The 16,107-nt window shown below is 30.7% G+C and overlaps 1 protein-coding gene across 2 annotated transcripts in view; it reads left to right on the top strand.

Moving 5' to 3' along the window:
* LOC123300254 overlaps positions 1 to 16,107 on the top strand; it is a 68,365-nt gene that overhangs the window by 47,088 nt on the left and 5,170 nt on the right. For both annotated transcript variants that reach the window (XM_044882793.1, XM_044882792.1), the window contains exon 3: positions 14,639 to 14,801. In XM_044882793.1, the coding sequence (XP_044738728.1) occupies positions 14,639 to 14,801 (163 nt within the window). The remainder of the gene's footprint in view (positions 1 to 14,638; positions 14,802 to 16,107) is intronic.

The following is a 16,107-nucleotide window of genomic DNA, read 5'->3' as shown; positions in this document are numbered from 1 at the left end:
AAAATTTTCTCTATTTTTTGTCAGTTTCATAATAGTAGGGGAGATGGATCCTCTTGACCAAGAGAAAATACATTCAAGAAAACCACAAATAAATAAAATATCCTTTACCCAAAAATACAAAGAAAGGTTTCATAAAACGATTGGTTATAGTTTCTGAGACATCATCCAAAACTCCGTACGAAAAACTATTATTTTGGAGCAATTCTGGAATCATTTCTATGTCTACTCATCTAATCGTAAAATGAGCTGAAAATGAGCACAACCAATTTGGAGCTCGTGCATTTGCTATTAATCGGATATATTTTTAAGGTAATATTATTTATATCACTGAATTTTTAGTGATTAACGACCAAAGAGACGTTACTTTACCACCAAAAGGAATTAAATCTACAAGAGAAAAGTATTTACTTTATATGAAAGATTTTTTTTATTTAAACAAATTATTTATTGGATGGCTTGATTTTTTTACGAACTCTTAAACAGTGATCCATTACTGGTCCAGAGATACCACACTAGATATAAATAATGTTTACCAAATAACAAAAAGTGTTCGCTTTTTCATGTTTTAAGGGGGTATGGACATTGTACATGGTAAGGATGCAACGGTTTGTGACAATAGGCTTTTTATAAATCAATTTACTGGAGCAAAGACCTTCTTACGTTGGATTACATCGGTATAAGAGCGTAAGCTTCCAAATGGTCATTCATAGCTTCCAAATGCTTGGACCGATTTTATTGCGATTTCTTTTTTCTAAATTTTAAGTAAAATTTAATTACTTGTAATACTCCACGATATAATCATTCTTGTAAAGATAATCCGAAATTCTCTCGTTGTTTTGACACATCTGAGTCATTTACTGGGTTGCCATGCACAAATTAAATACTGAAAATTAACAGCCTTGGTCACTAAATCATGTGTCAAGTGCCATTTTTCACCTATTCCGGCTCTTAAGTCCATTATGATGACCAATTCACAACCATTTCTAAAAGTGATCGTTCAACCTTAAAAGTGAAATAAATACATTATATATATAAATAAATACTTTATATATGTACATTTATATATTTACGTAACCTAAAGTCATTTGGACATTGTTTTTCAAAGTTCATCTTTCCTTCACACTCATGAGGATGGTGTTACATCCGTCCCCTTTCCACAATCAACACAACAAACCCTTAAATATTTAATAATTAAACAACTAGACCCTGAGCCCATAATGAAATGAAATTTCTAAGATTCCTTTTGTCTGACTTTTTGAGGATTGGTGTTTGAGTTTAGTTAGGTATTGAAGGTCTAAGTCCTTGTTCGACAGTGAAAGGACCCCGCAATATTAGATAGGAAAATGGCTTTCTATGAAAAAATTTTTGTAACGAGTAGTTTTCGGCTACGGGTGATCAAAGCTATATTTACATCATAGTTATATAGCCCGTAGCTCGAAAACTAAACATTAGACAAATTTGTGATCGCGAGTGCTTTTGATCAGCACGATCTGGAGAAACATTTTGGGGGTGGTTTGCAAAAGTTTCACAAAATGTCATATAAGTACAATAAATGTAATATATGTGAAATACTTTTGTGGTCAAGAGAGTTTTTGATCAAACCCATCTGAAGAACACTTTGGGGATGGTTTGATTTGTGTGACCACAAGAGATTTGATTAAAATGATACAAAGAACATTTGAGAGCGAGTTTCACATAAGTTTCAAATAAGGCCATTTTCCTATCTTATGTTGCGCGGTCTTTTAGTTTAACAATTTTGGATAACTTCTTTCGTGCCTGTCCCATTTAATATTCTTATTTACCAAACAATATGAGAAAAAACGACAGGAAATTTGAAGTTGTTGTCCCTAGCTTTTCTAACTCATATGGAAAAAAACAAGCGTAAACAAACTCGGTTTCCACAAGTTTGATACTGGAATCATGAATAAAATCTCAATTTTTATAAATAAATAAATAATGGGGTTTAACCTCCGTATTCTTGACCAACATCCATTCATCCATGTTTTAACAAGTTATTATATTTAGGATTTGGGTGGAATCGGTTACTTCGTTCTTATCCAAGCGACGACAATGTGATCAATTCTATCGCCCCTATTAATTATAATTGTACCCACTGCCGCTGCCTGAATTCGAGCCCGCGACCTGACTATCAGTAGTTAAACGATCAAAGACTAACCTTAGACCGCTCGGTCATTTAGGCTCCTTTATACTTTTATCAATCATTACTTTTGTCAATCCTGAAAATACAGACAAAAAGAATCATGGAAAATTTATGGGCTTTATTATGGGCTCACGGTCTAAGCCCAGTAGCTATATCAATACAATAAAACTGACTCTTTCTGCATTAATAATTGGATAAAGTCAATGTGAAACCCACATAGAAGTAATTTCATTTATCAAATTCAAATTTAATTTTAACAACTTTGTGAACAATTCAATTGATTCAGAAATTTAGTTTCAATTGAAAAATTTATATTTATTTATAAAATATATTGTATTAAGGTATTGTGTATTGTAGATTTTAAAGTGTTTTGGAATATACCTGGGTGTTTACTTGGAAATTTCTATATATTATTGATGCGAAAATAAGCATGTTTGTTTCTTTGTTTGTTTGTTTGTTACGCTTTCACGCTTAAACTAGCGAATGATTTTTAATGAAACTGCACAGCAATATAGTTGATATATCAGAATAACACATGAACTATAATTCATAAAGATATATTTAAAAATAATTAAAAATTTAATTTAATTTGACATTAGACATTACCATCAATTACAGATTTGTGTAAAAGTAATCATTTGACATTACCATAAATTACAGATTTCTGTAAAAGTGGTCATTTGACATTACCATAAATTACAGATTTCTGTAAAAATAGTCAAAATATAATATTTCACGGCCATCTTTTCGGATATGCTCAATGAATAATTACGACTATTATACATTTAAATAAATAGAAAACCATACATATATTTTACCTGTGTAAAACAATCCTTACCATTATTTCTAGTGTTATAGAAAGGGGATAAGCGAGATCAATCTTCATCAATCTTTACTTTTAAACCCAGCGAAGCGGGTGGGTATCACTCTAGTTGAAAATAATTTTTAAATTCATTCATTCGAATGCTTTATAACTATGGAAAACATTTCATCCTCCAAAAATACAGAACGGCAACTACTTTAGGGAAGGAAAAGTAAGGGCCAACTTAGTGTTTAGCAATGCGATAAAGTTTACTGAATGAATTTAAAGGCACAACGAAATTATAATTCAAACATTATTGAATTCTGTTCACGTTACTTCGTAGAATCCTATCCTCCGGTTTATTGTGGACCAAAGTTTCCAAAGATGCAAGATCGCCAAATGAACAGTGCCAGAGGAGATGAGAACAATTCATTTTGTGAGGTAGCCAATATTCAGCATATTACAAAAAGTTCTTATGATTTCTACCAAAAAAAGACTTCCGTATTTCATGAAAATTATTTATTAAGGTAACTTTGTCTTAAAAACTACGAAAATCGGAAAAATTTTAATGTATGGCCATAGGGCCACACTTGCCAGCTTGTATCCTTTCCATGTACCTGGATAATTTTAAAATATACCAAAACGTTAGCATTAATTCATAACCTTTCTACTGTCTGAGAAATGGCGTATTTTCATTTTGTATCTCAAATTTTACTGAAGCACGAATTAAAAGACATTGAGAAGTGGTAGCGTGAGGGTATTAACCGAATTAAAAATTGATGGAAATGATTTATAAAAATTTGGAAGAAGGAAAAAGTAGTAAAATCCTTCCTTTTCTCGAAGTACAAGTAACACGAAAAGAATTAATCGTGTTCCAAATTTTAAACAGTTAGAAACACTGATGATAGAGAGTTCTATTGGTGAAGATATCCATAAAATCTTTTGATTATCGCTCTTTCTTGTTCATCAACTCAAGTTGAAATCAAAAAAATATAGCAAATAATAGTTCATGAATGCACAAAATGAATTCAGTTGGTTCCTCAAAACAGCCAACTACTAAACTTTAATAATTCTAAAACAAATAATGTACATGAACTAGAAAGGATTAATCGAGTTACTATTTTAGTTTTATATCTTTTTTTTTTAGATAGACAGGCTTCACTAAATATTTGTTGGAAATATCCATACACTTTGTGTGTTCAAAATAACTTTCTTTCATTCTAAATGTTCCTAACTCGAACAAACAAACTTATTTTTTATTTGAGTGTCAATAAAAATCTTCATATTGGAAATACGTGACTATAATAAATTAATTATGAACTCGTCGATGTTAATAAAAATGTTTATATTTTTCATAATTTCCTCTGTGTTTTCATAACAAAGTTAGTTTTAAACGGTTTGTATATAAATACGAATAAGATAAAATACGAGAGACGTAGAATATAAATCTTTTTCAAATCGATTCACCACACCAACTGGAAAGAAGAAGTTTGTATGTCATTAATTGATAAAATAACTAAGTTATTTAAAAGAATAGTCGGACGGCAGTGAAGATAACAGCAATATTGGGAAGTGAATCCCAAACGAATTGCTCTAGCTGTTGAAGCCAATGCAATAATAATTTATAAAATAGAGAACAATATATTATACAGAGTGGTTCACCAAAAACTCACCCTTCACAAATTTTGATCTGGATGTAATAAATTAAGATTTGTTAAGAGGATCAGTACCTTGGATTCATTAAAATTTTCTCAAAGATTTTATTCAATTCTGTTTTATCAAAATAATTTAATAATCACTTTGTAGTTAATGCTTTGGGAGTTAGTATTATTCCTATCTTTGGCCTGTTTGTGGAATATTTCATAGTTTGTTGCTAAAACATATTGTACGTTGAATTTGAAGCAAAATATCCTGTCTGCTAATTGAAACACATAAATTACTGAGAAATGTCACAATTTACGATTAAAAATTGGGCAGCATTCAATGGTACAGTATTTCCAACGAATATAAGAAAGTTGTGATCTTCGAAATCCAGAATGGCTCCTAGGTTGCACCCTGGAGGCTCGGATTCGATTTCTAGTATCGTAACCAAAATGCAAATGCTGGGTAAATCTTCACCTGAAAATAAATACTAAAACCCAGAAAAATAAAAATGACTTCCAAGCATTTAATTTATTATCAAGTATTTAATAGGCACAGCCTTCATTAATGTATGATATGTCATAAAATGGCAGCCATGCCAACCATTAATTACTTGGATGTAAAGTACTAAAATGCTGAAGTTTAGGACCTATATTGATCAATCAGTCTCTTATATCGGTTTTCCACTTAACGGGCAAAACTTGAAACCGGTCCCATCAAAAGATTTCGACGTAATTTGAAACTTTAGTCTGTTAAGTGGAAACGATTCTGTTGTGTTTCTATTTTCACCTCGCTCTATAGATATCGTACATATATAAACTTACTTTTTCAGAAAGGACTTCATTATCAACCAGCCAAAACTAAGAATCTAAAAACAAAAACAAAAATCCAGCGTATATAGAATCAGCAGCTAAAACGCTTAAATAAAAAAACAAAAACAAAAAACAAAAAAAAAGATTGAACAAATTGTAGCCCGCTCGATGGAAACAAGAGTTTTGGGTTTGTTCAGATACTAGAAAACAGAAATACGTCATAAACTCAACTGTCCGTTAAGTAGAAAACGGTCTTTAAAGATGGCTTTAGAAAACAGTGCCATCTGAGGAAGGTTAATCGAAACTATTCAATCCTTGTAAATGAGAAAATATCTGGTGAACAAAGCTGCCGGAGTTAACAAAGGAAACCGTGTTGAGGTCCTTCTATGCATCGTCCAAAAATACAGAACGGCAACTATTTTAGGGAACGAAAAGTAACAGCCAACTTAGTGTTTAATAATGCGATAAAGTTTACTGAATGACTTTAAAGGCACAACAAAATTATGGTTCAAACGTTATTGAATTTTTCTTCACCTTACTTCGTAGAGTCCTATTCTCCGGTTTATTGTGAACCAGTGTCGGAGGAGATGAAAACAATTCATTTTGCGAGATAGCCAATATTCAGCATATTACAAAATGTGTGCTCTTTTTATTTCTCCTTCAAAAAGGCTTAAAGAAATATATTTAGGAATATATTTTCGAATTCTAATCAGATTTCGAAATTTATTTCTATTAGTTTGTTCTCTCAAATAAATTCATTTCTGATGGACCATATGGCAACACTATAAAATAAAGACAATATAAATAAATTGATAAGATTGAAACATTGGAATAAAAAAAGTATGTTAAGATTTAGAATGAAGAATGAGAAGGGAGTAGTAAGGAGGTAAAAAGGAATTGATAGAAGAAGTAGGATAACAGGATAACAAGAGTATTGTTCTTATATGTGGGAGTGGTACATGTGAATGGCACAGTGTCTTATACTGCAGTAAGTAATAATGTTAATAAGATCACAAAAGAGTACGTATCTTGTGCCACAATTCTTATGTGCTATTTCTTATCTTAATTTACTTTTCATAAATGTACAGTGTGCATTTAACTTTGAAGTTTTCTTCAAATAAGAGCCGTATTGGAAGTTTGTGTTTGTCTATCTAGAGTCTAGATTTGTGATTTGGGACCGATTTCAAGGCTTTCTTTAAGATAACTCATTGGAATGGTTCTAAATTTCTAAACTGTGTGAAAGTGAAAATCGCCAGTTCTATTACTATTTTTGTATCTGTAAGCCGCCCCAGTCTAAGATAAAACATTTTAATTTCGAAAATTGAAACTACATTTTGGACAAAGTTTTTTTGACGGAGCCAATCATTCCTTTACAAAATTGTGTCTTTTTTACGACGTTTTTCTCATTACATTACATTCGGTTTTCTGATGCTAAACTTTCACCAATGCAATGGGTGTTTTTTAGAAGTTCACAACTACGAATTGAAATGAAACATACCAAAATATTTTTAATATCAATGAAACTGGCTTTATTTAAAAGACAATTTTATGCCATTAATGTTCGAAAATGATTTCGGTCATGTTTTCACACACTTTTCGCAGTCGTATTCGCTAATAATTCCCTGAATGTTTATTATAAGGGTTCAACCGTCTCTATAGTTTATTGGCGTAGACAAGTGACTTTATATACTCCCAAAGAAAGTGATCTAATGGAGTTAGATCGTACGATCTTGGCGACTAATTAACATGCCCATTACCTACTTGAAATTCTTAAAAATTGTAAAATACTAAAATTTTCCTAAAAATAAAAAATTTCAACACTTTGCAAGCGTTTCTCTAGTGTGATTCTACTCATTATGAAATCGCAACCCAAAATCGGCACAAACAAGTGAAATTTATAAAATTTAAAAAATCCTCGACATGTTTTTGGCTACGGAACCTTAAACTGGCATTTGAAACATATATAAAAACAATTTTCATTAAATTGTCTTTTTCCTGAAAACATTTCCAAAACTGAGCCGTTTTGGAATAACATCACAAATTTTTAGTTTTTTGGGTACGTAACCCTAATCTTGCACTTAAAACATAGTTAAGAACACTCTCTAATAAATTTACTTTCAAACAACACCAAAAATATCAAAATCGGTTCATCTGTTTAGGCGCTACGATGGTGGTCAAACTTATAACACAACTTTATTTTAGTTCGAAGGTTAACAAAAAAATCAAAATCAGTTCATCCGCTTAGACGCTACCATGCCACAGGTAGACAGACAAACACACATAGCGCTTAAACTTATAGCACCCCCTTTTTCTAGTTCGGAGGTTAAAAACCAGCTTATGAGTCAAAGTTACCATATTTAATTATTTTTCAATCTCTTTTTTTGATAGTTTTTTTATTTCCGGCTTGCTTTGTGAATCTAGAACATATTTAATTATTTGTCATCTCGTTTTAAGATTATTTTCAATTTTTCCCCTACTTTGTGAATCGTGAATGAATGATGGGTATCAAATAATAAAACTTTATAAACAACACACTGTATAAAGACAAAAACAACGGTAACACTTAAATTATTGTCTCATAGTGAAAAAACATCACATACTCACCCATATAAAAATGATGTAACAAAATACAATCTATCTACTGTGTAACAATACGCCTGTAAGCCTTTCTACTATACATATAGTACTTACAAAAAGATAAAAATAAAAGTTTTTATCTAATTTTAGTTCACTTCACTTTCCTCATCACTTATCTATTTCTCATGTTGTTCTATTCTGTTGTTGATGTTGTTAGTTACTTTCTCATTTTGGATTTAAAGGCAACCATTCTCTGAATTTCTCATCACATAAAAAAACAAAATAAAACAAAAACAAATAAACGAATGAAAATATCCAACCTCCCAAAAAAAAAAAACAGAACATTTATTTGGTAATGGAAGACAAGTGTGAGATTTATTACGAATGAAAGGATAATTATATGAAGCGTTTTATATATTTTTTTATTATTAATATAATTTAATTTATGCTTTTACGTTAATTTTTTAGCATTCCATACCAGAAAAGTTGTAATTTTAAACTAGAAAGAAAAACAGAGTTCGGTATTATTCACTACAATAGTCTCCTTCGAGCAGCCGTGGATTTATTCATGGGCAACATGGACTACTGCCCAGAGCGGCAAAGTTTTGGGGGTGGTAGATTCTGGAAGAATAAAATTTTTGCTTTTTAAATTATGTCCGCGTCTATAAATTTCGGAAAAGTACGCGCTTTTTTTCCTGAACGTTCTGATCAACTTGCTGCTATCTGTGTTCCGACTTACTTTTGTACTGCATGCCATCTGTGTATCAAGTTATAAACTACATACGTCTATATTTGTTTACCTTTTGGAAAACTTTGCGGAAAATTAATATAAAAAAAACTATCAATAGTAAAAGCTATAACAATACAGTTTCATATTTTCTCACTACAAAATTGTGTGGTTTTGAATACAGAAAGCGAGCTGCTGAAAAGTCTCAAAAGAAAAAAGAGGTAAAAACAAGAAAACTAGACACATTATCCTGTCGAATTCGAAGTTGAGTAGTATAAATGAATTACTTGCATGTTACTCAACATATCTGATAGCTTTTCCGAAATCAATTTGAATAATGAGGTTATGTTGTAGATTCGCAATAAGTTACCTCGGATAAATCTTCATCTAAAAATGCCATAGCTTTGCAAATTATCGAGAATCGGATTGAAGGTATGCACTGCGTTGAATGAAAAAATTTTCTCGCTAAGAGTGCGGCAATTTTTTCTTGTCCAGGGCGGCAATCGACGTAATTCCGCTGGTGCCGTCGGGTGACTTTTCACAATTCTATCTTTCTATATACAACAACATATATTTGCCTAACCCTTTAAAATATGCCTGTTTTTCGGATATGACCTCTTTTATTGTAGCTATATGATCTCCATGCGAATATTAATGATCACTGGCAGTTGAATCTGGAAAATAGCCGCTGACCCAATTACTAGAAATAAGTTCTATAGAAAATTGTTTGTGTTTTGTATCATATTATCTTACCTGATCGGCTTTTTCAGTACTTCAATATTGTTTTGATAGCGTAAACTCAATGCAAGGTGTACCCACCGCTCCATTATGACAGCCAATGAATGGCAGAAAAACGTAATGGACGAATTGAGAACATGCAATTTCAAATAAAAATGCACTTGTATTAATTATATTGACACGAAACAATTTGCTTAAAAATACAATTTTTCTTCAAAATTTATTTAATTTTTATGACGTTTTCAAAATAGGTTACTTCTGCTGTTACACCACTTTCCATCTGCACCTGTTCAAAATATTGCGAATTTGTTTTCGTTATCCAAAATAAGGCCCAGCACACAACAGACCCACCCCTTTTGCGAATAGCCTCATTTGTGACTTGTTTAAATTCTGCAACCCTTCGATGATGAGTTACTTTCCTAGAAATATTTTATTCTCTTGAAGCAAACTGGTGACTATCAAATCTTTGAATATAGTATACTCTCATACTTGTGCGACCAAATAATGCTTTTTATTTTTATACGTTATAAACACGTACTAATTAAATCATTTTTATCTGTATGAACATTAAAATCTACCTATAAATGTATGAAATAAAATAAAATTACAAGACAATTTCGTTATGTGTGTAAAAAAAATTTCAAAGCCCCTGTCATTCCTGCATGTTTTTTTGACGCTTTATTTTAATATAACTAATTTTTTTTTTTGGTAAAACAAATCTACTGTAAAATATCTTTATTACTTCTATATACAAAGAATTGGAGTCAATCTTAAATAGACTCAAAAATCTGAGTATTTTGATAAAAATTCTGGTGTATATGGAAACCTTCATACTTAAAACTTTTGGAGTTAATGAATAGCAGAAGTAATGGCTAACCCAGGATTCCTAGTCTTCTCATTGCAAACTAAGTTGTTTTTACTCTTCATCACTGTAACATCTGTTGTAGTAATCGAGTTCTGGTAGACCCAAAAGTTAACGTTGCCTCCCAGCCAGTGTTTTGCAACAGCCGCTACAAGAGTAAACATAGAGTGCTGTGTAAGGGTGATGCTATTTTAGACATCTCAATTAAACGCCTTGGAATGTAGTCGTGCCATAACTGCTTTCCAGTACTACCAACACGTTCCTTTCCCCAGAATATTTTTCCTTCTTAGAATCCAGAGATATCTTGCCACTCGTAAATAGGAAAATGTAAAGTAGCGTTATTACTTCTATATACAATAAATTGGATTCAACCTTAAATTGACTCAAAAACCTTGATATTTTAATAAAAATTTTGTTTTGGATGGAAACTTTCATACTTAAACCATTTTAAGTTAAAAAATAGCAGAAAGAATGGCTAACCCAGGATCTTCAGTCTTCTCATTGCAAGCTAAGTTGTTTTTCACCCCTCATCACTGTGACATCTGTTGTTATATGCTAGCCCACAGGTAAACGTTGCCTCCTAGCCAGTGTTTTGCAACAGCCGCTACAAGAGTAAACATAGAGTGCTGTGTAAGGGTGATGCTATTTTAGACATCTCAATTAAACGCCTTGGAATGTAGTCGTGCCATAACTGCCTTCCAGTACTACCAATACTTTCCTTTTCCCACAATATTTTCCCTTTCTAGAATCGTAGCATCCAGGGATACCTTTCCTCTCGTAAATAGGACACCTGGTATATTTCTCTACAATATTTTTCCATCTAAGAATGGTATCAGCCAGGGGAATCTTGAATCTCGTAAATAGAACACCTGAATGTTTCGTGATGCATGTGTCCACTTTGAGATGACCCATTATATAGAGGTAGAAATTACAAATAATCCACCCTAATTTCCTCGCCGCTTATGTTTTTAATACAGCTAATGTTTCGACAACAACAAAAAAACACCTACAAATTCTAAAAGAAGGATACATTATATTATTTAATGAATTTTTTAAGCACGTAATAAGTTTTTCAATTAATTGTTAAAATTATTTTTGTTTATTACATGTTTTTTTGTGTTCCTGCTTTTTTTTTTTTTTTAATGAAAAAATTCTGTTTTAATCAAACTAATTTGTTTTTGTTTTTGGTATCATAGACAGAACAGAGGGTTTTTCATTACACAAAGTAAAATTTGTTTTTTTTTTCTGTTGTTGAAAAAATGATTCTTTATAATTTTTGTGTTTTTTAATCTGTGTATCATGATGCGGTTTTTAACTAACGAATAAAGTTAATTATAAATTTTATTTAGGTATAAAAAAATTGTTTTTCCTGTGAATTATTTCTCTAAATTAGGTAATGAATATTTATTTATTAATTCAGAAAAAATATGTTATAAATATTTTTCTATAACTTATCGATTTTGATGAAAGAAAAGTGTATGAAAACTTTATAGTTTATTAACGCTTATTCGTAGACACTTTGACGAAGGAAATATTGAAACCTTTCATGAAAGGCAAGAAAAGAAAAATGACATGCGATTTTCATGTTTAAAACAAGTGAAAACAAACAATTGACTGAGTTACTTGTTGAAATACCATATATAGACAGTGTTGATTACTCTACCACATTACATATATACCTATACATGTCACACATACATAACTGATATTCCCATATAATAAATTCTATACAATTTGCGCTTAATTTGCGCCCTCACGGATAAACAGTGACTTTTACGAAAAAATGTTTCAAACAAAAGTTGTTTATTTTTTGATAAAAAACATTTTTATGTTTAAACTTTTGTTCTATCTCTAACGGTTTACAAGATGGGCTCTAGGGACCCAAGACCCAATTAACCTATGTGGCTCACAAGCAGTGTTGTCAACTTAGTAGTTTTACCACTAAAACTAGTTGTTTTTCTACCTTTAGTGGGAAAATAATTTAAATAATTTAATATTTTAATATCATTTATGGCAATATTATTGCTCTCTAGTTGTTTTTTAGTGGTTTTCTATCGCCTGTTTAGTGGGCCTTAGAGTTGAAAGTTGGCAACACTGATACCAAGTAGTTGTACCTGTAAAGTAAAGAAGTGTAAGAAATATAATTACTTAAACGATGTGGAATTCAGAAAAATTTTAAATAAAAAGATATTTATGAAGATCCAGAAATAGAATATTTAAACAATTAACTATGTCAGTTATATATCTTGTGCAATATTTTTTTCTGAATGACAAACTTTAGCTTCTGGACGCACGTGACTACTTTCCAAACTAATTGTATGTTTATCTAATATTAGTTTTTAAAATTTTTTCTTTCTTCCTAGATTACGTCATTACTTATTTAAAAAATACATACAAATCTAATAAATTAGATTCTAATAAATAAGAATTAAAAATGCTCAAATATGTTTTAATGGATTTAAAATTGTATATTTATTTTTTGAAAATTTAACATTGACTTTCAATCCAAATAAATTGTATGCTAATAAATAAGATTTAAAAAACTAAAATAGTTTATGTAATAATGTCGGGATACATAGGTAATTAGGGAATCCAGGCAGCTTTGGTTATTATTATTTCACATGTTGGAATAGACTTGATACTATTTCCAAGTGGGTCTAGAGTCAAGCGTAGTATTTGGCAGTTATTGTAGAACAGGCCTCTTGAAGGAGAAATCTCACGTTATTCAAATTTCTATGAAAATAGCAACAGCTCTCAAATGTCGGATAAAGGAATATATAAAATAGCCATTCTTAGGGAGTTCTCAATAACAACCCCGATTATGATAATTTTTTTTCTTCAAAATGATTATTTTTGTATATTATTTAAAATCAGAAACAATTCAGAGGGGGGGGGGGTAATCTGGATAGGAATAAGCAATGGCGCAACTGATTTCGATGCCCAGCCCAAATCCCTAATGATAAAAGTTTGAAATATCGAGAATAAATAGGTTTTATACAGTAGGTGTCACAAACGAAAGGATTTTTCGGAATTCATCTACTAAAAGAGTGAAATAGAGGATGAAAGTTTGTATGAAAATATATACAAATCGTCATTTTTAAGTTCGCTACTTACCGGATTTTGAAAATTCTTTCGCTATTAATATTGGTGGTATTTTATTTAAAAAAAAAAGGGTTCCGCACTAAAAATTCAAATCCATTTTTATTGTTATTTAGTTAAAATACATTTCTTTGTGGAAAAAACTCACGCAAGAGTGAATTTTGTACATAAGTTTCACAAATATTGTTTAAACAATATAAATAACTGACAATTATTCACGTTGTAGCCTTCAATTCTCTTAACTTTCTTTTTGTTCACTATTTAATTATTTTGAAAAGAAAATACGGCCATGTCACTGGCTGATACTGTAGCATTCTATAGATGAAAGAATTTTTAAACTCGATTACGTAGTGAACTCCAAAATGTATAAATAATAGTGAAACCGACATTTTGGAGTTCACTATATATAGGCCATTTTACTTGCGGATAATGTAGCATTCTATTGGTGCAATAATTTTTTAAATCGGTTAAGTAGTGATCTGAAAAATGACGGTTTGTATATATTTTCTACAAACTTTCATCCTCTATTTCACCCTTTTAGGGGATGAATTTGGAAAAATCCTATCTTATATGACACCTACTGTATGAAATAAATATCTTCTCGTAATTTCAAACTTCTATCATTAGCTATTTAGTATGGGCGCCGCTATATCAGTCGCGGCATTATCTATTCCTCCTCCAGATTATTTCCCCGCTCTTAAATGTTTCTGATTTTAAATAATATACAAATAATAATAATAATAAAATACAAAAATAGTCATTTTGAAAAAATAATCATCAAAATCGGTGCTGTCATTGGGGACTTGTAGAATTTTTTTTGCAACTAACTTTTATTTTATTCCAGGAGTTTTTCCCTTACGAAAATAGACTTTTTAACGATGCATGAAAATATAAAATTGACACACATTTACTTTCTTGCTATCCCAAAAGTAATATAATTGATTAACGAGATCCAAAATTTGTTTGGCAGTCGATCAGTCAGGTGGTTTATGGTCACTGAAAATTGTAGAAAATCACAGACTTTCTATCTCTGTATGTAAAAAATCTATCCAGATTAAAAATTCATGCGAAATAAAATTACTCATTCCATTGGAAAATATATACGCCTGTAATTTGATGCTAATATTTTCTTTCCACCAATTTAGAAAAATGTTCAAACCATAAATTAACAATTAAAAATGTATGAATATTTTGTTCAATTATTTATATTTTGTTGCAGGTTGGGGTACATGGAGTGATTGGTCATCATGTAGTGTCTCTTGTGGGAATGGTATCCAACAACGATCACGTCTATGTAGAAAAGATGAAACAAATGCGAACACAAATGGTAATAAATATTGTCCCGGACCAAATATTGAACAACGTTCATGTAATACATTTAGGTAACGTCTCATAATAAATAATTAAAAATATGATGTGAAACACCCATGCGACACCCATACATAGATTTTACGATAAATCCTTATATATTAAAAATGTGAAAGTAAGCATGTTTGTTTGTTTGTTATGCTTTCACGCAAAAACTACCGAGCGGATTTGAATGAAACTGAACAACAATATACCTCACACTTCAGAATAACGCATAAGCTATAATTTATAAAGATATATTTGAAAAAAAAAACCAAATTAAATTTAATATGACACTTTACTGCACTCCATCTATGATCATCATTTTGAACCATGCATTAAATATTTCTGTAAAAATTTAAAATGGTAAATGTGGAACAAATCAAGGCCATCTTTTCTCAAATACTCAATGAACTATAACTATTTGACACTTAAAAAAATTGAAAACTTTGCATATATTTAACTGTGTAAAACAATCCATTCTAGTGTTATCGAAGGAAGATAAGATAAGTGAAGAGAGGTGGAGGCAATAAAGCGATAGTTTTTACTTTTAAGCCCAGTGACGTGGCGGGTATCAAGCTAGTCGAATATAAGGTGCATATGCTCAAAGAAATAAGATTCTTTGTACTAGGAATATTACAAAAATATTTTTTTTTATTATTTATCGATGTTCGAATCCATTTTTTTTTTTTTTTTTTTTTGGTTAATTTTCATTCATTCCAATTGAAATTTCCAAACGTAATTATTAGTTCAAAGGTGAAAATTAGAGATAAAGTTATTCTTGGGAAATTAAGTGGAAGAAAATTATAATGAAAATCATTTATTTTTGAGTGGTTTTCAATAGCCGCAAGCGAATTTTTAGTGAAAATTAAAGAAAGAATCAATATCTTCCATTATATTGAATCTATTGTCTGTCGATTTAAAAATACGACGTCGTGTAAAGATTACATCACGGAAATTGCTTTGATCGAATTTTAGTTGGTGACATCGTTTTCGTCTATATATAGAATTTCTTGCTAAAAAATTGTTAGGAATTGGCGAAAAATCACCTTTTTAGTATCCGCTTTTAATATATTCTGCCTTCCTAATTAGAAAGGTCTTAATAGTAGGATGGACGATAAAAGGTCGGTCTTCACCCATCTGATAATCAGACGATATATATTTTTTATGAAATTCTATTGACTTTTAAATACTCCCATCATAGTTTTTCTATCAATGGCTATTTATGGCTATTTTTATTTAAATTAATTTATACCATAATTTTTATAGTTAAATTGTTTTTCTTCTGAAACCGATTTCGCTTGGTTTACCCCGATCTGTTAACCAACCGAAATTAGTATC

This window comes from Chrysoperla carnea, chromosome 5 (genome assembly GCF_905475395.1).
Source record: "Chrysoperla carnea chromosome 5, inChrCarn1.1, whole genome shotgun sequence".
In the NCBI taxonomy this organism is placed as follows: domain Eukaryota; kingdom Metazoa; phylum Arthropoda; class Insecta; order Neuroptera; family Chrysopidae; genus Chrysoperla; species Chrysoperla carnea.
Note: the sequence above shows the minus strand (reverse complement) of the source record. Positions and strands in the feature narration are given on the sequence as shown.